The 23,488-nt window shown below is 39.4% G+C and overlaps 1 protein-coding gene and 1 long non-coding RNA gene across 11 annotated transcripts in view; one reads left to right on the top strand and one right to left on the bottom strand.

Annotated features, from left to right (window-relative positions):
* The window catches only part of atp8a2 (ATPase phospholipid transporting 8A2), a 461,717-nt gene that overhangs the window by 364,596 nt on the left and 73,633 nt on the right, over positions 1-23,488 (top strand). For all 10 annotated transcript variants that reach the window (XM_073043757.1, XM_073043755.1, XM_073043759.1 and 7 more), the window contains 2 exons: positions 10,963-11,037; positions 16,544-16,666. In XM_073043757.1, coding sequence (XP_072899858.1) covers positions 10,963-11,037; positions 16,544-16,666 — 198 coding nt within the window. The remainder of the gene's footprint in view (positions 1-10,962; positions 11,038-16,543; positions 16,667-23,488) is intronic.
* The window catches only part of LOC140726856 (uncharacterized), a 72,199-nt gene that overhangs the window by 24,685 nt on the left and 24,026 nt on the right, over positions 1-23,488 (bottom strand). The window lies entirely within an intron of this gene.

Below are 23,488 nucleotides of genomic sequence, written 5' to 3'. Positions count from 1 at the left end.
TCATTGAAACCTATCGAATGGTGAAAGACCTTGATAGAGTGGAAGTGGAGAGGATGTTTCCTATGGTGGGAGAATCCGAGACCAGAGGATGCAGCCTCAGAACAGAGGGGTGTCCTTTTAGAACGGGGATGAGGAGGAATTTCTTTAGCCAGAAAGTGGTGAATCTGTGGAATTCGTTGCCTCAGGCAGCTGTGGAGACCAAGTCTTTATGTACATTTAAGGCAGAGGTTGATAGATTCTTGATTGGTCAGGGCATGAAGGGATACTGGGAGAAAGCAGGAGATTGGTACTGAGAGGAAAATTGGATGAAATGGCAGAGCAGACTCGATGGGCCAAATGGCCTAATTCTGCTTCTTTATCTTGTGCAGTATATGTACTTTGATAATGAATTCTACTTTGACATTTAAGAGATAGGCACATGGATGAAAGAAAAATGAAGTACTATGTGGGAGAGAAGTGTTACATTGATTATGGAGTACAATATGTTAAAATGTTAGCACAATACTGTGAACTGAAGGGCCTGTTTAGTGCTGTACTGATCTATGATCTTATAACATTGATGCTGTCGCATGCACTTTAAAATGTTTGGTATATATTAAAAATTTGTACTTGCATGCGTAGTGTCTGTGGTCTTCCTTTATCTCAGTATGCACTTTGCAAATATATAATCCTGATTTCATCAGAGGAAATTTAAGTGAGCAGTGGATTGAGGTAAGAGCATTTAAAGTTGCCAAGAAAATAATGGTCTGGTTCCTTGTCTGATGGTAAATTCATGCTCCTGACGCCTTCGGAGTTTAAATTGCACTGATCTGATGAAACAGATAATCTCCAATTCAGGTGTTGCAGCAAACAAACAGATAAAAATGTTCATATGCTTTGTGAAAGTTCAGTAATCAGCAGTATCTGCTTTTGATGCTTAACATAGTGTGACTTCAAAACTATTAAAAATATGTTACACAAAACTCTGCTGATTGCAGTTCAGTCTCCTATTAATCATCCAAGCATGTTTTTGTTTGTCTTGAGCAGATTAAATACTGTAGTCCTCCGGTAATTACACTTCTAAGTGTTGATGTTTACAGGTTCCATTCAAAATAACTTGAATCAGTGTTGTGCCCCTGTAGCACCATGCAACAGGGAGGAAAAAGTATTTTGTGGTAACGCACTACTCTTGCGAAATAGTTCAAAGGACGTTGGTTGTTCATTCATACCACTGCAAATACAATGATTGAATGATATAATTTTTCAGAATGCAGGATGTGCCCTCCCAGAAATAGAGGTTTAATGTTCATTGGCATGATTTTTAGTCGGACCTTTTCCCTAGAGATTTTGTTAAATGTTACAACACTCCTGTCATTTCTCTGCTTACTTTTCGAACTTTCAAATATTTTGACAATTTAGTGCAATGCATTTCTAAACAGGTTCGTTAGATGGCTGTTAGTATAATTTTGTTCTCTTAAATAGCCCCATTTTTGTGATAGTTCCTCTATCAGCGGATAAACTGTTAATTAGATGTTTCAGAGAAAATAATCCAAAATCCAAGTTTGTCCAACCATTCCTTGTAGTTAATATTCTCTAAGTAAGGCAACATCCTAGTTGAATCTCTTCTGCATCCTCTTCAGAGACTCTACTTCCTTCCTATAGTGCAGAGACCAAAACTGCACATAATTCAACAAATGTGGCCTAATCAGCTGTTTTATACACAGTTTTTGGTGAACTAACTCTTCTACTAGGTGAGCAATGATAGCAAGTATTCCCTATCCCTTCTTTATTGTCCTATCTACTTATATTGTCACTTTCAGGGAGCTATAGAGTGCATCCCAGGGTCCCTTTATACATCAATACTCCTTAGGGTGATCCCAATTGCTGTATATTTTCCTCTTGTATTTGATATGTATCATATGACTTTTGTCAGGACTAAACTCAAAATGACACTTCTCCACTTAAATTTCCAATTGATCTATATCCTGCTGAATTTTTTAAATATTTTTGCTTGCTATCCACAACTCTGCCAATTTTTGTGTTGTCTGCAAATATACTCCTTAGACCACCTACATTTTCATACAAATTATTTATATTTCACTAACAACAGAGGTCCCTGCACTGATCCTTACAGAACACCACAGGTCAGAGACACCAGTCAGCAACCACTTCTCCACCACTACTCTACCTTCTATAACCAAACCAATTTTGTGTCCAACTTACTAACTCATTGCGATCCCAGTAATTTGAATGAGGTTGTCAAACTGGAAGGACAATATAGGTAATCTATTAATTATACTGTAGAACAAATTTTTTTGTAAGTGTTGCTTCATCAGAATTTTTTGTGATTACCTTAGACCACTTGAAGCTTAACACAAATATAATTTCAGACTATTTGTATTACGTAGGAATTTGGAGGAACACAAAATTAACCTGTTGAATATAATGCGTTTAATTGCATAATATTGCTGGCACTTTGCATAAGTTTAACTAAGTCAAAAATGTTTTGTTGATGATTTTTGTTAGTATTCAGCTTCCTGCTTAAGTGTCTAACAATAATCAGCCAGCACTGATGGATTCCAGTTGTCTTGATACTGTTTTTCTTCCTGACCGCAACATCCTGGTAAAACCTTTCAGCATGCTTGTCACTGACAGCACCAAGATTTTCAGGGAGAAAGTCTAAATGGGAATGCAGAAAATGAATCTTTAGTTGCCTGTTGCACTTCATGGTTTTGTATGTTTGAAGCATGTTGTCAAACAGCTACACAGAGCTTAGTGTTCTGTAGTTGCCAAGAAAATTTTCCTTAAATGACTTTCATGCTATTTTCTCCAGTCCCACTAGAAGTTCTACAACTTGCCTCTCATTAATGACCTGTCTGATTTGTGGACCAACAAAAATGCTTGCCTTAATCTTGGCCTCAATTATTCTGGGAAACATCAGTGTCAAATATGGAAATCCTTCATGGAATTTTTTTTAACCTGATGGCAGTAGATTCCATCCTTGCAGTCTTGGACCTAGTAATTCTGCTTTTGTTTTTGACAAACCCAAGTCTCTGACCAAGTCATTTAACTCAGATTGAGTTATCAGATGAGGCTTAAAGGGTTCAAAATCTGTCTCAGTATCAGTGTTGTTTTCTATTCCTGGCCCGTTCATCATGGCAATTTTGTCTGCCTCCTCTAGACTCCATGTCTCTGGTGGCTTCAGTACTGGAAGACTATCGTCATGTGGCACAGATCTTATGATTGAAGGGAGATTGGGGTATTCAGTAGTTTCTTGTTTTAGCAGAGAAACCAGATACACTGGTATGACCTAAGTAGCAGTCTGTCACATGATCCTTCTACTCTCGTCATATCATCAGGACAGCAAATGCATTGACCTTTGAGTCAAGCTTTAAGATTGACAGCATACGTTGCACAACAATTGTGAGGAACCTAGGCTTTGTCTTGGTCACCATTTTTACACACAAAATAAACCTCACAGGCTTTCTTAATAGGAGGAGTCATGCTCTGTCTTTGAGATTTAAGCATATACTCGCCACAAATATAACTGAAAATATCCTGTATGTTTGAACATTGTTGAGACATTTTGCTATCACAACTACTTATGAAAATACAATTACTGAGTACACACAATATGCTGTGCATGTAGAGCATGCATACCATCATGATTGTAAACATGTAAACGCAATGCATAGAACAATGTGTGTGTGATGCTTTTTAGCCTTTCTAAAACCTGTCCTGCCATTCAGTATCTATCCTGCTAAAGCTTGCCCAGGCATGCCTGGACAAAATAGAAAACTTTTCAGCTTACATTGTGGGCAACATTTTAATTGACTTGAATTATGAATGTAAATAACAACTATAGGCGATTTTTTAAAAAAATGACAGAGAAATTTCATTGTGATTTTCATGATCAGTAGCCCAAAATGCATAAGATACACCCAAATGTATTCAGGAAACAAAATCTTTGTTGCTTAGTGTTATTAAATTCGCTGAAGTTTGACTTATAGAGGGAATAGTTAAAACTTTGCTACCATTTCACAAAGGCTGTAGGACATATATTTTGGATTTTAGTACTTGAAAATATTCTGATGGAATGTTTTATTCAGAAAACATTTTGTTAATGCTTACATCTGCTATTGTTTTCCACATTTTTAAAAAACATATGAAGAACTATTCCCCATTAAGGATCATTGATGCAGTGCAATTTTGAATTCCTACTTTTCTCTTAATGGGTGGGATTGGCTTCAACATTATTTTCACCTTGCTTGAAGCAGATTGTCTTTTCATGGTTCTGCAGATCCAGATGATTGTGATGCTCTGATACTTTGACAAGAGTTTAACCTTTTTATGGACAATTTTTTCTTATTTAGTGTGTGTCAGGCAACTTTTTGGTCATACCCACATGTATGAAATATGCATCCAAAAAAAAGTATCTCACATGTGATGTCTCTATCAAGAACAGCTTTTGACATGACCATTGATGATAAATTGCATCGTTGAAGACCTATAATCTGGTTAAAATCATCTTGTTGCTTCGCATGTTGAGAATGATCTAAATCTAACCCTTTTCAGATACCATATCTCAGTAGCATTGACATTTTTGATATGAGCAAAAGGACTAGAATTGAGAAACAGAATCAAACTTACTTCAGGGTTGTATAACTTGCAGGTATGATCTGTCCTAAGGCTGCTTTGCATTTAACCAGGAATTACAAAATCATATATTGTTTTTTATGGAATGGAAACAGGTTATTTTGCTTAACAAGTCTATGCCAGTATTTGTGCCCCAACCTATTTCTACTTCTCCTCATTTTCACCCACAGAAACTTTGCCTTCTACTTAGTTCCCTCTCAATTGATTATCCAACTTGCACTTAAGTACATTGAGCTATTCATCTCAACTTTTTATGGGTTCCACACTTTAACCACATCTCAAGAGATGAGAATTTCTCCATAGTGGCTTTGGAGATGTTACTCCTGATGCAGTGCCCGAATCTAGACTGTTTCTTTGCCCCAACAGATGCTGCTTGCGCCACTGACTTCCTCCAGCTGTTCTTGTTTTGTCCCAGATTTTAGTATCTGCAGTCTCTTGTACCTCTTGGATATATTATTGGATATATATTGTTTTGTTTTGTCCCCACCATCTAGCAGCACCTGTGGAAGCCTCTGTACATCCTATCATTGAGGTCAGAGGTAAAGAATATATATTTAAGTTTCGATGCATGGTGGTTATTGAGAACAAAGGAGATTGGTGTGGGTGATAGAAGGAGGTGAAGGTAGATGCTTATTGCTGGATTATGGGAACAGTCAGTGATATCTTGAGGAGAAATCAGATCACGGAAAGGGAAGCAGATTAGATTGAGGAACTTTGAGGAAGCAGCCTTCACCACTGCACTTTAGATGCTAGGGCTGAGAAGCAGAGTTGGTTAGGATTAAATTAGGACATGATACCAGTTTGGACTACGCAGGCTGATTTTAAAAACTCAGTGTGGGTAATCTTCTGAGACTAAGCCGATTGCCTTCCCTCCATTAAAACTGGAAGTATGTGAAGGGGCTTGATTGATAGCTTAGGTTTTTATTTTGTAAACCATCTTGCCCAATCCCACCAATTTCTGGGGCTTAAATTTGGCCCCTTATTAAGGACAACCTTGTTCTACTTATTAAAATTATGAAGCTTATTTTTGTTGTTGTTGATTTGTCTATAATGCACCAATTCTGCAAGTTTATTAATATAATCCTATATCTTGGCACAGTCCTAATATACCAATTTTAAAATTGTATGTTCCAATATTCAAGTTCAGATTTTGCTAGAAGTTAAAATATCAATTATTGTTAGCTATAAGTTAATTGCAGATTTGAATTTAATAAATCTGGTAGGCAGTGGGCTTTACCAAAAATATGAATGTGAAATTTAGTGGATTGTCATAAAATCCAACTGTTTCACCAATGCCCATTTCACATTGAAAGAAACACACTCCCACTTAGCGTAGCCTACGTGAAGCTTCAGTACCACACTGTGGTTTATTGACTCTTGATGCCCTTATGACAAAAGAACAGGAACAACAAATATTCCCTTGTCAGCATTTCCATAAACTAAGACCATATATTTTCCCCATTTATCCACCTTTATAAATTTCAGAAACAAAAATCGTAATTTTGATTGCTTTGGCCAAAACCAAGCCACAAAAATTTAAAAGCACACTCCAGAAGTAAGTCTAATGTCAGATGTATTTATGCTTGTCTGTAGTTAGACTAGGATTATTTTTCAGCTGCTATCTGCAGACTTAATGTCAATGAAGTAATGGTCATCAATTTGCAAAAGTTAAGTTTACAAATCTTTGGCAGGATTGTTTGTATCATTATATCTTGACTGTGACTTCACTTACCTTTCTTAGTAAGAAAAATACATCCCATTTCTGTACTTTGAAGGATAACCACTTAATTTTCCAGAAGAGCAATTTGAATTTATTTTGCTAGAAGCACTTTGTACCTACAGTACATGCATGATCTTGTGACATTTTGAAGGTTTCTTGAATAATCTACCCAACCATCTCTTTTCACCATTATAAAATGTTGCTCCTCTGATTTTATATTTTAGCATCAATGAATGACAAACACAGCTGCAGAATTCAAAAAGGAACAGTCAAAACATGGCATTATTACACCAATAAATTTGTATTTACTTTAAAGTTCAAATTTTTAAAGTAATAGTGGACTTAGAAGAATTGAATGTAAGCTTCTATCAGGTCAGATGGTTACATTTTACTTTATTCATATGAGTTTTGATGAACTTGTAACTTCCTCCATCTTTTATCTTTTCCCTTGCATTTCCACTTCTCTTTTTTAAAAAATTAATTGTTTTATGGATTTTTTAACAAATGGTTAGTATATAACATATATTGGATTTCAAGTGAAAAATACTTGCTTTTAATCATGATGCATTCAGTATATTCATTGTTGGAAAGCTTAGCCATAATCTTTAAAATATAATAGGATCTCAAAATAAAAGTGCCCAACATGTGCACTCAGTTTGCTTATCCCCGTGTTTACTCATCCTCTATGATGTCTTCCATCTTGATCTCTTCCAAGCATCATCATCTTAATCCCAATGCTTTCAACTTCAGTGATGAGCAATTCCTCATCCCTCAGCAGTCGTAGGCTCTACCCGAACATTCCCCTTACTCCCTTCTCTCCCATGCCTTGACTTTCTCTCTAACCATCCACACAATATAATCCAAACACACATGTTCTTAATCTTGCAGTCATATTTTCTCGAGATCTTTCATTCATTTTTGCTGGGATCCACATCTCCCACAAAATGTTCTATATTGGGCTAAATTATGCTGGATGTGGCTGTGCTTCTGAGGTGAACTGGCAGCATTAAGCCACTCTTTGACTGTAGGGCAGTCCCATTGTTCTAAAACCAGTGCCTGCCGAGTGAGTGATGCAACTTTTATTCTGCACAACATTGAACTTTGCATTGAATCCAATGGCAGTGTCCTGTTTTGTTGGGTTTTCATGCATCTTCTGACCATAAAATAATGGTTATATTTCAAGTCAAAATATTTGGTGCCCACCAGTCTCCAGATTCAGGGCTAACAACCCTGACTGGTAAAACAAAACTGTTACAGAAACAGCGATGAAGAATCCTCTACATTTGTTTGCGATGGTATTCCTGAGTCTCCACCTGGGGCTTGCATGACTGACAGTAATGAAAACTTAGAGGAAGCTACTGACATGACGAAGGTATCCCTGAACACTGTCAGCGATGGAGGACCTTCATTGCTACTCTAAACGCCAGTGGCATAATGAAGTTAAGACACAATACAAATGAAAACTCTTTTCTGTATATGAGTTCACTCTCTTATGCCATCTGACCTGAGTAATTTCTGCACAACAGAGAATCAAGCTGCAACAAAATGTTTCAAATATGATCATTGATGTTGGATCAGCATATACAATCAATTTTCAATTTGCCATGTTCTGTGAATTGCAGATGAGTAACTTAGTAGTTTTCAAAGCTACAAATTGAAGAAGGAATATTTGACACTGATTAACTCTACATACTGCCGTGAATCATTTCTTTTTAATGTGCGTACCTGAGACAGCCTGATTTTAACTTGCCCGTTAATGCACTGAGCTCTTTGCATAGATTATATTGAGTGGGGACATGGCATGAACTTTGTCACAACCTTGGCTTAGTCAAATAGCCTGCCGTTAGATTGAAATGAGCTGGAGGAAGGGAACATGGTGGCTCTTTTCTCAATCTTCTGCAACAGTTAAGATTCAGGAGTCCCATAAAGGTGTGTCACTTGCTGGAGGTGGTGGCTGCTTCATAAAACCTGGCTAGTATGAATTGAGTTCACTGCTAAGGATTGATTGCTGTTGCCTGTTTCTGTTTCTCTCCCTTGAAGTGGCTGATGCGATTCTTTGTTCCGTAGTAATATGTGCATGTTTGACAAGTCTATTTTGTGACATATAGCAGAGTGAAAGCTCCCATCTATATAACTGATGTCCACTGTCAAGCATGCCAATAACAGCATTAATCAAAAGGCAGTAGCTGCTGGCTAGATTTTTCCCAAGCTGTCAAATCTGTTGCTCATTATTTATAGAGTTATAGTGAGTTTGTACTGATCATGCAGACTGTTTCCAGTGTGTATAAAAACAGTTCAAATTACTTGGCTGAATTGAAGTGAATGTACAAAAATGTAAACCTTAAAATTCCAGAAGGACAGGGAATTCTCCTTGTACCCTGCCATTACTGAAAGCTATGGTTTATATAAAAAAAATGCACCCTGACCAGATTAATATTTAACTTATGTCCAAAGTAGCTAATTTTAGCAGACTTTAAATATCATTCTAAGATTTTCATAGTAGATTTAATCCTTTGAAGTCCATTAAAATGGCAAAAGAACTAATGGTAACCCTAAGAAGTGAAATTTTCTACAAATTTGCTGACAATACAACCATTGTTGGTAGAATCTCAGGTGGTGACGAGAGGGTGTACAGGAGTGAGATATGCCAACTAGTGGAATGGTGCCACAGCAACAACCTGGCATTCAACGTCAGTAAGACGAAAGAACAGATTGTGGACTTCAAGAAGGGTAAGACGAAGGAACATGTACCAATCCTCATAGAGGGATCAGAAGTAGAGAGAGTGAGCAGCTTCAAGTTCCTGGGTGTCAAGATCTCTGAGGATCTAACCTGGTCCCAGCATATTGACGTAGTCATAAAGAAGGCAAGACGGCGGCTATACTTTATTAGGAGTTTGAAGCGAATTGGCATATCAACAAATATGCTCAGGAACTGCTATAGTTGCATCATGGAGAGCATTCTGACAGGCTGCATCACTGTCTGGTATGGAGGGGCTACTGCACAGGACCGAAAGAAGCTGCAGAAGGTTGTAAATTTAGTCAGCTCCATCTTGGGTACTAGCCTACAAAGTATCCAGGACATCTTTAGGAAGCGGTGTCTCAGAAAGGCAGCATCTATTATTAAAGACCTCCAGCACCCAGGGCATGTCCTTTTCTCACTGTTACCATCAGGTAGGAGGTGCAGAAGCCTGAAGACACACACTCAGCAATTCAGGAACAGCTTCTTCCCCTCTGCCATCTGATTCCTAAATGGACATTGAAGCTTTGGACACTTCCTCAATTTTTTGATATGCAGTATTTCTATTTTTGTACATTTTTTTAAATAATCTATTCAATATATGTAAATGATTTACTTGTTTATTATATTTTATTTTTTTCTCTCTCTCTCTGCTAGATTATGTATTGTATTGAGCTGCTGCTGCTAAATTAACAAATTTTACGTCACATGCAGGTGATGATAAACCTGATTCTGATTCTGAAACGCATTCATTGGCATCTACATTAACCTTGAGACATACAGAAGTTGAGTCTTGAGTTCATCCTATATTTACATTGATATTGTTTCTACTTATATTGATATAGAGGTCAATTACATTGAAGCACAAATCCTGCACATAAGCCTTAAAGACCTATGGCTGTGTTTGTGAAGGTAGAAATGGTGGCCATTTTGCAATAGTAGTGTTCACCAATCAATTATGTGATGAATCATGAGTTAATTTATTAATTTATAGTGTTTGTTGATGGAGTAGCATTAACCAAGTCCCTGGAAAATTTTCTTTCCTGTTCTTCAAATTATTCACTTTCCATGATAGAATGAATGTATTGGTATTGTTGCCACTGCAACTATTCCTTGCAGCTAAAGCAGAAAATATGATTTCATACCCAGATCCTGCTAAATTAAAAGTCAAAATGCAGAACATGGCATCAACGCCAATGCAACATGAGGGATGTTAAAGGAGATCCTGCCATTAACATACACAACACTAAATGGATTAAATGTAACACTGATAGCACTTGTCAATCCAGGATTCATAATGGTGATATTAAAAAAATTGTTTGCACTCCTTTCCAGACATTGAGTATAAGTAAATTAATTGCAGTTTTAATCTGTACTCATCTGCATTAATTCTTTCAAACTTTGTCAAATCCCTTACCAAAATAGCATATGCACCACATCTCTGCTCTGCCTTCATCAAAGAATTCAATCAAGCTTGTTATATCTGACCAAAGCCTTGTTGACTATCCTTAATCAGATTATCCTTCTCCAAATATTCAGTAGTCCTGTCGATAAAAATCCTCTCCAATAATTTGTCCACCAATTACGTGAGACTCTCTGGTCTATAAATACCAAGATTATCCCTATTACCTTTCTTCAACAAAGGAAAAGATGTCTGCTGTAGTTGCTGACTTTCCTTTTTAAACAAAAAAAAGAGAAGGAAGTGCATGTATTTAGTTGGGATTGAAATATTTTAATGAATAATGGGTAACAAGGCTTTAACTAATAACGTGTCCTGTTTTCTAAGTTTCTGTTTCTACACATCTGTTAACTCACTAATGATGAATGGTTCATTCAGGAATAAACTGTTGACTTTCTTTTTATGTTATAGCTTTGGTTTGCATTTGTCAATGGATTTTCAGGGCAGATTCTCTTTGAGCGATGGTGTATCAGCCTGTATAATGTGGTAAGTACATATGAACTCAGAATTCCTATTTTTTTCACTATAGATCGTTCCAAGAACTTCCAGTCAAGATAGCACTGAGCTATGATGTCTATCAAGGTCATCGCTTAGATCTAGTTGCTTTCTAGGTTCGTAGGGATGGTTTGGGTGGTAGTGCAGGGAGCTAGCAACAGGAATAAGGTGAGTTAGTTATCTGGGGTAATAAGTGGAGAGTCAGGGTGAGGAACCAGAGTGCAGGTTGGAGCTCTCCACAGTAGAAAGCCAGTGAACCCGATGGATGGATGTCGGGTTGGCAAGCACCGAAGATGAAGATCAACTAACCCTTTGATCAGTCGTTGAGGTCAATAGGTTCTGTAGATGAGGGCTAGTGACCTCCCTTCTCCCCACCCTGAGGATGATGAGTTCTGGGGTTAAAGGTCCATACAAGTCCAGAGTTTGAGGCCCTGTCATTGGCAAGTTTTGGGGTCAATACTGAAAGTCAAAGACCAAAGTTGGTGAGCCCAGAAATTGAAGCCCAGTGTTGGCATGCCTGGAAGTCAGAGGCCCCATGTTTGCAAGTCCAGGCCACAGATAACCCCCCCAGGTTGGTGAGTCCTGGGGTTGGAGGCCCAGACTTCAAAGTTCTGTGATTGGGAAGTCCTATAGTTAATGCCAAACATCAAACTCTGAAGGTTGAAGACCAAAGTTGGCAAGTCCGAAAGTGAAAACCCAATGGTTTGAAGCCCCTGGGGTGGTGTGGCCAGAAGTTAGAGGTCCAGAGGTAGCCTGTCTTCTATGTGAGAGGATGGGTGGGAGGGAGGGAGGAAACTGGCTTATTTTGCTGCTTTTTTTTTGGTTTTATTTTGTTGCTGTTGCTTGTGGACATACTAGGTTAGCTTAGGAAAGTGTGGTGACCCCAGCACATCTTTAGGTTGCTAACACAAAGCATTTCACTGCATGTTTCAATATTCATGTTATAAATAAATGAATTAGAATCTGAAAAAGCAGCTTCTGCTTGATCAGACCTACATATCTTGCATGTTTAAACTTAAATTTGAAGAAGTAGGTGTAGCAACCCTGAAATAACATTTATCTAGTGGAATGAAAGAAGCACTCTGGACATCCATACGAAATGGGAGTCGGAGTAGACCATCTGGCCCATCGAGCCTGGTCTGCCATTCAATAAGATCATGGCTACTCTGGCGGAGAACTCATCTCCACCTACCTGGCTTTTCCCCATAACCCTCAATTCCCCTACTATGTGAAAATCTATTCGACCTTGTCTTGAATATATTTACTGAGTTAGCCTCCACTGCTTCATTGGGCAGAGAATTCCACAGATTCACCACTGTCTGGGAAAAGCAGTTCCTCCTCATCTCCATCCTAAATCTACTCCCTGGAATTTTGAGACTATGTCCTAGTTTCAGTTTAATATTCCGAGTTAAAGTCTGGCACAGCACTTATTACACAGAATATTAGAATCTAAAGTCGTACTGCCCAATCATATACATACAGCTGGAAAAGAATGCTGCCATTTAAGCCAATGCTGTTCACTCTTAAGGCCATAAGACATTAGAGCAGAATTAGACAATCCTGCCTTTCCATCAGGGCAGATGATTCATCGCTCTCAGCCCCAATCTTCTGCCTTCTCTCTGTAGCTTTTGACACCCTTACTAATCAAGAACCTAGCAACCTCCACTTTAAATATACCCAGTGACTTGGCCTTCACAGCCTCTGTGGCAATGAATTCCACAGACTCACCACCCTTTGCAAAAGAAATTCCTCCTCATCTCTGTTCTAATTGGACATCCTTCTATTCTGAAACTGTGCATACTGGTTCTAGACTTCCCCATTATGGAAACATCATTTCCACATCCACTCTATCTAGGCCCTTCAATATCCAATAAGTTTCAATCAGATACCCCTTCATTCTGCTAAACTCCAGCGAGTGTAGGCCAAGTTATCAAATGCTGCTCATATGCTGAACCTTTCATTCCTGAGAATATTCTCTTGGACCTCCTTCGGACACTCTCCAATCCAGGCAGATAGGGGCCCAAAACTACTCACTATGTTTCAAGTGCAGTCCAGTGCCATATAAAGCCTCAGCATTACATCCTTGCTTTTATGTTCTAGTCCTCTCAAAGTGAAGGCTAACATTGCATTTGCTTTCCTTACCATCGACTCCACCTACAAGTTAACATTTAGAGAATCTTGCACAAGGACTGCCAAGTTTCTTTGCACCTGTGATTTCTGAATTCCCTCCCGGTTTAGAAAATAGTCTGTGCTTCTATTTCTTCCACCAAAGTGCATGACCATACTTCCTTACACTGTGTTCCACCTGCCACTTCTTAGCCCATTCTCCTAGTCTTTCTAAATTCTTCTGCAGGCTGTCCCTCCACCTATCTTTGTGTCACTCACAAACTTGCCCACAAAGCCTTCAATTCCATCAGCTAAATCATTGACATTAAACATAAAAAGAAGTGGTCCCAACATCAGCCCCTTGGAACATCAACAATCGTTGGCAGCCAACCAGAAAAGGCCCCTTTTATTCCCAATCTTTGGCTCCTGCCAGTCTGCCAGTCTTCTATCCATACTAGTATCTTTCCTGTAATTTCATGGCTCTTGTCTCATTTAGCAGCCTTGTGTGCGGCACCTTGTCAAAGGCCTAATGAAAATTTAAGTGTACAATATCCACTAACTCTGCTGACTTTGGCGTATTTTATTGTGTGCCTCCAAGTACCCTGAAAGTTAGACCATAAGACGTAAGACATAGCAGCAGAATTAGGCCATTTGGCCCATCGAGTCTGCTCAGCCATTCAATCATGGCTGATCCTTTTTTTTCTCTCCTCAGCCCCACTCCCCGGCTTTCTCACCATAATCTTTGATGCTGTGGCCAATTAAGAACTTATCAATCTGCACCTTAGATACACCAATGACCTGCCTCCACAGCTGCCTGTAGTAACAAATACCACAAATTTACCACCCTCTGTTAAATGGATGCCCCTCCATTTACGGCTATGCCGCCTTGTCCTAGACTCCCCACCATGTAAAACATCTTTTCCACATTACTTTGTCTAGACCTTTCAACATTCAAAAGTTGAATAAAGGAAGTTCATCCTTAATAATGGGCTCAAACATTTTCCCAACCACTGAAGTTAGGTTAACTGGCATATAATTTCCTGTCTTTTGCCTCCCTCTCTTCTTGAAGAGTGGAGGAACATTTTCAATTTTTCAGTCCTCAGGAACCATTCCAGAATCTAGTGATTCTTGAAAGATCATTATTAATGCCTTCACAATCTCTTCAGCCATTTCTTTCAGAACCCTGGGGTGGAGTCTATAAGACCATAAGTCATGGAGCAGAATTAGGCCATTCAGACGATTGAGTCTGCTCCGCCGTTTCATCATGGCTGATCCCGGATCCCATTCAACTGCTTACACCAGTCTTCTCGTAATATCCTTTGATGCCTTGACAGATCAGGAAACTATCAACTTTCACCTTAAATATACCCACGGACTTGGCCTCCACTGCAGTCTGTGGCAGAGCATTCCACAGATTTACTACTCTGGTGAAAAAATACCTCCTTACCTCTGTTCTAAAGGACTGCCCCTAAATTTTGAGGCTGTGCCTTCTAGTTGTATATACCCTCATCATAGGAAACATCCTCTCCACATCCACCCTATCTAGTCCTTTCAACTTTTGGTAGGTTTCAATGAGATCCACCCATGTTCTTCTAAATTCCAGTAAATACAGGCCCAAAGCTGCTAAAGGTCTCTCATATGTTAACCCCTTCATTCCCAGAACTATCCCCGTGAACCTCCTCTGGACTCTGCCCAATGACAACATATCCTTCTTAAGATATGGGGCCCGAACTGTTGACAATTCTCCAAGTGTGGCCTGACCAGTGTCTTATAAAGGCTTAGCGTTATCTCCTTGCTTTTATATTCTATTCCCCTTGAAATAAATGCCAACATTGTATCCCAGATGTTGGGAGTGATTTAAATTAATATGACAGGTGGATGGGAACCAGTATGATAGAGATGAGGATGAGGTAACAGCTAACAAGTAGATGATGGGTGTAGCATAAATATAAGGAAGGACAAGCCAATGATTGGGTACAAATCCAAACAGAGCAAAGAGTTAAATTGAACCATAGAGACAAAACTTAAAAGGACAAAGGATGCAGGACTGAAGGTGCTGTATTTAAATATGCTTAGCATTCAGAATAAGGTGGACAACCCCGTGGCACAAATAGAGATTGACTGGTATGACATTGTGGGCATCATTGAGTCATGGCTGAAAGAAGGCCATAGTTAGGAGCTTAACATCAAAGGATATACTTTATATCGAAAGGACAGGCAAGAAGGCATAAATGGTGGTGTTGCACCGTTGATAAGAGATGGAACTTCATCTTTGGAAAGAGGTGACATAGGGCATCATTCATGACATCTTTCATTTATTTTACTGCGTAGTGTGTGGTATAATAATTTAAAAAGTCACTGATCACATTTTAGGTCATGTTTATGCAGAAATAGAGAATATTCTACAAGGTTCACAAACTGACTAGCACTACTGTCCATCCAATTTTAGTTTCTCCCTCCTAGAGTGCAAGATGAATACAGTCATGTTATGATCACTATCTCCTAAATGTACCTTTACCCTAAGCTCTCTATTCAAATCTGTTTCATTATACAACACCCAATCTAGAATTGCTTTTTTGCTGGTGCTCTAAAAATCCATCTCGTAGACATTCTACAATTTCCTTCTCTTGTGGTCCAACTCCAAACTAGTTTTCCCAATCCACCTGCATATTGAAATCCCCCATGACTATCATAACATTGCCCTTTTTTATTGCCTCTTTTATCTCCACACATCCTGGCTACTATTTGGATCCCTGTATATACCTCCCTTACAGTTTCTTAACTCTACCCGCATTCTACGTTTTCCAATCCTAGGTCACCTCTTTCTGAGCATTTGATTTCTTTCAATTTTCTGCCTCTGTCTACCTCCTTTGTGCATCCTTGGATGTTAATCTTCCACTTAAGAGCCACGACTCATTGATGCCAGTTGCTAATTGCGTTGCATGATCATCTACCTTATTCTATATACTGCGAGCATTCAAATTTTTATTATTGCAAATATTGACGTTTGCTATTTTCTCTGAAGCATTACCTCTTCAACTACAAAAACATTCTCAGTCACTTGTTTGCAACTCTATTTCCAGATGTTTTTCCTAGTTGGTCTCATCCTGGATTGTATCCCACTTCTTCATGAAGTACTTAGATATCCAATGACATCTTAAGTATTTCATAAATATGACTTGGGTTTCAACTTGGCTTTAATGGGGTATTGTGTAGTGCACCATTGCATATTATAGTATTCAGGTGCATATTTCATTGTAGAAGTTTTTAAATCTTTCATTTATTTTACTGCACAGTGTGTGGTATAATAATTTAAAAAGTTACTGAACTCCATTTCAGGAATGATTTTTTTAATTATTCATTAAAGTATTTTTCATTTAAATCTTTCCAGATTTTCACTGCCTTACCTCCCTTCACAATGGGCATTTTTGAAAGGACTTGTAGCCAAGACAACATGCTGCGATTCCCACAACTTTATAAGATTTCCCAGAATGCAGATTGCTTCAACACAAAGGTATGTCTTACAGTTTCTCTGTGACAAATAAATTGCAAAAGGCCGACTTCCATATATTGGAAAGAATAAAAGATTATTTAGAAATTTTGGGTTGACCTTCTATTTGTTTTGGCTTCAGAGTCTCTTGTGATGTGAAATGAATTCCTGAAACCAAAATGTGCATCATGTATAAACCAATTCCAATTCAATTTCAGTGTTTGTCTCTCTCATTTTCTAAACTTATAGATTGAGTGACTTGTAGGCAAATATGAATTAACAACTGATTTTTTGTGTATAAGCAAGCAAGATAAATATTTGAGAAACTTATTTTATGTAACCCCTAATAATGTGTAAAATAGCAAAGCTCACCATCTACATTTAAGGAGACAGCCTTATTGCATAGATGTTTCACATACCATTTTGTTCTTTATTACTTACCCTGGCTCTTTGTATAAGATTCAGAAGGCAACAGGCCCTTCTGGCCCAGCTCCTTAATACTTAGCCAAGGTTGAGGCTTGACCTCTAACTTTTCAACAGTAACTTTAACAGGGGCAAAAAAAAAACTAACTTTTTAACAGGGACAACTGAACAATGACTAGATGGGCCAAATGGTCTAATTCTGCTCCTATGTCTTCTGGTCTTATCATCCTAGCTCTGGTCCTTCTAAGACCCTTTTTTCTGTAACTCCAGGCCAGATGAAAGAGCTGAACAAGAGCACTTGCATGCAAAACAATTGAAGTAACATGTAAGAGCCAGAGCTAGGTGGTAAGACCAGAAGACAAAGGAGCAGAATTGGGCCATTCTGCCATTCCATCGTGGCTGATTGATTGTCCCTCTCAACCCCATTCTCGTGCCTTCTCAATCTAATCAAGAACCTCTCAACCTCTGCTTTAAATATATTCAATGACTTGGCCTCCACAGCCAATCACACTCAATCAATCAGTCTTAGCTTGATCTCACATTCAAACATCAGGTCAAAGCTCTGTAATCCTACCACATCTATTTGTGAAAGTAGATTAACAGTTTATCAATTAATGGAAGAAAGGGATTCCAAGAGCATCCATATCCTCAACAGTAGCAGAGCCCAGCATTTGAATGTTGAAGGAAAGGTAGACCATTTGCTACCATATTTAGTGGAAAGTGGCAATTAGGTGATCCACCTCTGCTTCTTCCTGTGATTTCATCATCCTCAAGTGGTCTCTAGCCACTTCTGTGTGGTATCAAAAGGGGGTTGAGCCCACTGGTGTGAAAGGAAAAGTGATGTAATGTGACAAATTTGTCCTAATAGTACTTGCTCTTTAAAACAACCTGCACTTCCAACCAACTTGATTAATACAATTACAATACTGGCAAAAGACCATATAATGTAGGGGTGGAATTGGAGCATTCTTCCCACTCAGTTTGCTCCACTATTCCATCATAGCTGATTTACCGGTATTATCCCTCTCAACCACATTCTCCTGTAATGCTTATGCTAATCAAGAACCTATCGATATCTGCCTTAAAAATACCCATTTAATTGGCCTTCACAGCCACCTGTTGAAATTAATTCCACAGAATCGCTACCCTCTACTAAAGAAGTTCCTCCTCATCTCTGTTCTAAAGATACATCTTTGTATTCTGAGGCTGTGTCCTCAGGTCCAAGACACTCCACTACAGGAAACATCCTCTCCACAGCCACTCTATCTTGGCATTTCTTTGAAGGTCAACCAAAAAAGAATGGCGACCAGTTACATGGACAGGAGACAGCTTCGCAGTTTACCAATTAGAAGTGAAAAGATTGATTTGTAAAATCATGAGACTTGCATGTTAAAAATTCATTGGATTGGATGAGAATGATCAACAAATAGGAATGAATATATTACTAGTTCCTGTGGTTTCAATTTTGACCAGGTATTCCTAAAAAGGTCTCGCCTCATCCTTCCTGTTAAATCATTATCTTGTTTATCATCATTGTGGTTAGGATGATTATGCAGCTGACTTGGAACACTGATCCTTAATACCTATTTATTGTCAATGTGGTCAGAATGATTATGCAGTAGCATTGGAAAACTGATCTTCAAATTATTAAAGCATCTGTCAGAAAATCTTGCGCTTATCATTTTCACATTGTAGTGCAGATTTCAATGATCGTTAACTCAAAGCCATTGATTTTAAGACTCTTTAAAAAATATATAAAGTTGCTTAGAAAAAGGCGATCAATCACTTAAAATAACTGCCTTCCCCTCCTATTGTTGGCAATTCAGGAACAACCCTTATATAATGTAATTGGTTACAAGTTTCATGATGTAAGTTGTGGATAATACTCAAAACTCTTCAAATTTTAGAGATTTACAAGACAGGATGAAAGCAAATCTGGAGAAATGTACATTGGTACAAAGCTTGAGCAGGGGAGTATTTGCTACAACAAGTGTATGGGACATTGGAAAAAATGTTGAATTTCCCCATGGGGATGAATAAAGTATCTATCTATCTATCTATCTATCTATTACAGTGGTGCATGGTTACACAGATGGGAGTTTGTAAAGTCGTTGCTTGGTGTCGAACAGTTTTGAAATGTTTGTGTGGTAAGAACATAAGAAAAAGGAGTAGGAGTAGGTTATCTGTCCTGTTGAGTCTGCTCCACCGTTCAATAAGATTGTGGCTGATCCAGCCACAGACTCAGCTCAGTTCCCACCTGCTTCAAAAGGGCAACAATCACACCAATGCCCAAGAAGAGCAGGATGCGATGCCTTAACAACTATTGTCCAGTGGCATTCACACCTATGGTGTTGAAGTGCTTTGAGAGGTTGGTCATGGCTAGAATCAACTCCTGCGAGGACCTGGACCCATTGCAATTGGTCTATAGCCACAATAGGTCTATCGCAGATGTGATCTCACTGACTCTTCACACAGCCTTGGATTACCTAGACAACACTAATACTTACATCAGGTTGCTATTTTTTCACTACAGCTCGACATGTAACACAGTCACTCCTACAGTTCTGATCAAAAAGCTCCAAACCTAGCCCTCTGTATCTTCCTCTGCAACTGGATCCCTGACTTCCTCACTGGAAGACCAGTCTGTATTGATTGGAAATAGCATCTTTACCTCGCTGATAATCAACACTGGCGCACCTCGGGGGTGTGTGCTTAGCCCACTGCTCTACTCTCTCTACTGCCATGACTGTGTGGCCAGTCACAGCTCAAATGCCATCTATCAATTTGCCAGTGATACAAATATTGATGGCAGAATTTCAGATGGTGACATGAAGGCATACAGGAGCAAGATAGATCAGCTGGTTGAGTGGTGTCACACCCACAATCTCTCTTTTAACATCAATAAGACCAAAGAATTGATTGTGGACTTTAGAAAGGGTAAGACAAGGGAACACATATCAGTCCTCATTGAAGGATCAGAAGTGGAAAGGGTGAGCAGTTTCAAGTTCCTGGGTGTCATCATCTGTGAGGATCTTTCCTAGGCCCAATATATTGATGCAATTACAAAGAAGGCATGAGAGACAGTGGCTGTATTTCATTAGAAGTATGAAGAGATTCGGTATGTCACCAAAGACCATCGCAGATTTTTCTTCAGATGTACCATGGAGATCATTCTGACAGACTGCAACACCATCTGGTAAGGGGTGGAGGAGCACTGCACAAGATCAAATGGAGAACAGTCTCTTCATAAAATGGTAGCCGCTGTTTCCTCCCTCATGTCAAGAATGAAGGCAATTGGCCTGTCTGCTTCCACTGTTCTTGATTTATTCAAATTCACTGATTTGCATATTGTAGTTCTTTCTGGCCAACAGTGGTGTGGCTGTGTAGGTAAAAAATGAAATCAAATCATTAGAAAGAGGTGACATAGGATCAGAAGATGTAGAATTGTTGTGGGTAGAGTTAGGGAACTGCAAGGGTAAAAAGACTCTGATGCGAAGTATATACAGGCCTCCAAACAGTAGCCAGGATGTGAGCCAGAAATTACAGCGGGAAGTAGAAAATGCACATCAAAAGGGCAATGTTACAATAGTCGTGGGGGATTTCAGTATGCAGGTAGATATGGGAAAATCAGGTTGGTGTTCATTTCGGATCCCAAGAGAGAGAATTTTGTAGCATGCCTATGAGATGACTTTTATAGCATCTTGTGGTTGAGCCCACTGGGGAAATGACAATTCTGGACTGGGTGTTCAGTAATGAACTGGATTGGATTAGGGAGCTTAAAGTAAAGGAACCCTTAGGAGGCAGTAATCATAATATGACAGAGTTCCCCCTGCAGTTTGTGTGTGTGTGTGTGTGTGAGAGAGACACACTAAAGTCGAATGTATCAGTATTACCGTGGAGTAAAGGGAATTGCTGAGCCATGAGGGAAGATTGGAAGGGGTCATTAGCAAGAATAGTGGCACAGCAGCAATAACTGGAGCAATTCAGAAGACACAGGATAAAAACATCGCAAAGAAGAAGATGGCAGGATGACACAGCCATGGCTGATGAGAGAAGTTTAAACCAACATAAAAGCAACAGAGAAGGAATATAACTGAGTAAATATTAGTGGGTAGTTAGAGGATTGGGAAGCTTTTAAAAACCAACAAAAGTCAACTACAAAAGCCATAACGAGGAAAAAGATGAAATATGAAGGTAAGCTAGCCAATAATATCAAAAGGGATATCAAAAGTTTTTCCAGATATACCAGAAGTAAGAGAAGTGAGATGTGGAACCATTGGAAAATGGTACTGGAGAGGTAGTAATGGGAGACACAGAAATTGCAGATGAACTGAATAAGTATTTTGCATCAGTCTTCACAGTGGAAGACAGTTGGCAGTATGCCAGAAGTTCAGGATTTTTAGGAGGCAGAAGTAAGCGCAGATGCTATTATTAGGGAAAAGGTGCTTGGAAAGCTGAAAGGTCTGGGCCAGATAGACTACACCCCATGGATCTGGATGAAGTGGCTGAAGAGATTCAGGAGGCATTAGTAATGATCTTTCAGGAATCACTAGATTCTGGCATGGTTCCGGAAAACTGAAAAATTGCAAATGCAATTCCACTCTTCAAGAAGTGAGGGAGGCGGAAAAAAAGAAACGATAGGCCAGTTAGGTTGAGCTCGGTGATTAGGGAGATGTTGGAGTCGATTGTTAAAGGTGAGGTTTTGGGATATTTGGATGTACATTGCAAAATAGGCCAAAATCTTGCCTGACAAATCTGTTGGAATTCTTTGAGGAAATAACAAGCAGGATAGACAAAGGAGCATTGTTAGAGGTTGTGTATTTGGATTTTCAGAAGGCCTTTGACAAGGTGCCGTGGTGTTTTCCTCCCACCTCAATACTGGGGTATCATTTCCTTCCCTCACCTTTGACCATAAGACCTTTGCCTCCATTACTGAATCTTTCTCATTCCATCCTTCTTTTCACATTAGCATGCCTACTTGTATGCTGTATTTCTCCCAAGTCAGATCAGTTCACTAGTAAGGCTGGATAAAAGATTTCTGCTCAGGTTATGCAAAAACCGAAGCTAGAATGACAGACAGACAGACTGTATTGATCCCGAGGGAAATTGGGTTTCATTACAGCCACACCAAGAATAGTGAAGAAATATAGCAATATAAAACCATAAATAATTAAATAATAATAATAAGTTAATCATGCCAAGTGGAAATAAGTCCAGGACCAGCCTATTGGCTCAGGGTGTCTGACACTCCGAGGGAGGAGTTGTAAAGTTTGATGGCCACAGGTAGGAGTGACTTCCTATGCCGCTCAGTGTTACATCTCGGTGGAATGAGTCTCTGGCTGAATGTACTCCTGTGCCTAACCAGTACATTGTGGAGTGGATGGGAGTCATTGTCCAAGATGGCATGCAACTTGGACAGCATCCTCTTTTCAGATACCACCGTCAGAGGGTCCAGTTCCACCCCCACAACATCACTGGCATTACGAATGAGTTTGTTGATTCTGTTGGTGTCTGCTACCCTCAGCCTGCTGCCCCAGCACACAACAGCAAACATAATAGCACTGGCCACCACAGACTCGTAGAACATCCTCAGCATCGTCCAGCAGATGTTAAAGGACCTCAGTCTCCTCAGGAAATAGAGCCGGCTCTTCCCTTTCTTGATGGCGGCGCGACGACGCAGGGCGCAGCGGCCACTCCAGTAAGGAATATCCGTTATCTGTAAGTAGGGGCCGTGCACAATCCTGATTTGATTGAGACGGATGTGTGAAGCACGGAGGAACATCTGGCGAAACTTCTGACATGCCTGTGCTGCTGACGCTGCTACTGAGCGATCGGAGAGATCTCCAGAGAGGAAGGCCCCGAATCCTCGGCTTTGCCTGTTGCTTGGTGGCCGGAGCCGGGGTTGAAGCACTCGGCAGAGATGGTGCTCGGTGCTCGGTGTCGGAGGGCTGGTCGGAGGCACGAAGTTGTCGGAAGTTTTCGGACGGACTCACAGTTGGCTGTGCTCGGGTGCTTCCAGAGGCTGCATCGGGAAGTTTTGCCACGTTGGAGGTTTCTTCCTTCTGCCATCTGCGTGAGATGATGGGCTATCTGGGACTTTGAGACTTTTTTTTTACCGTGCCCATGGTCTGCTCTTATCAAATTATGGTATTGCTTTGCACTGTTGTAACTGTATGTTATAATTATGTGGTTTTTTTGGTCAGTTAGTCTTGGTCTGTCTTGTGTTTATGTGATATCATACTGGAGGAACATTGAATTTCCCCTTGGGGATGAATAAAGTATCTATCTATCTATCTATCTATCTATCTATCAGTGACATTAGGACAGGTTATTACCTAAATTGCTCATTGTCTGGAAACCAAATGTAGTGTGTGATATAAATCATATAACTAGATCCTATAGAATAGAATTTTTAGTCAACCT

The sequence above is a fragment of the Hemitrygon akajei genome, chromosome 4 (assembly GCF_048418815.1).
Source record: "Hemitrygon akajei chromosome 4, sHemAka1.3, whole genome shotgun sequence".
Taxonomy (NCBI): domain Eukaryota; kingdom Metazoa; phylum Chordata; class Chondrichthyes; order Myliobatiformes; family Dasyatidae; genus Hemitrygon; species Hemitrygon akajei.
This window is presented reverse-complemented; position numbering and strand designations above follow the sequence as displayed.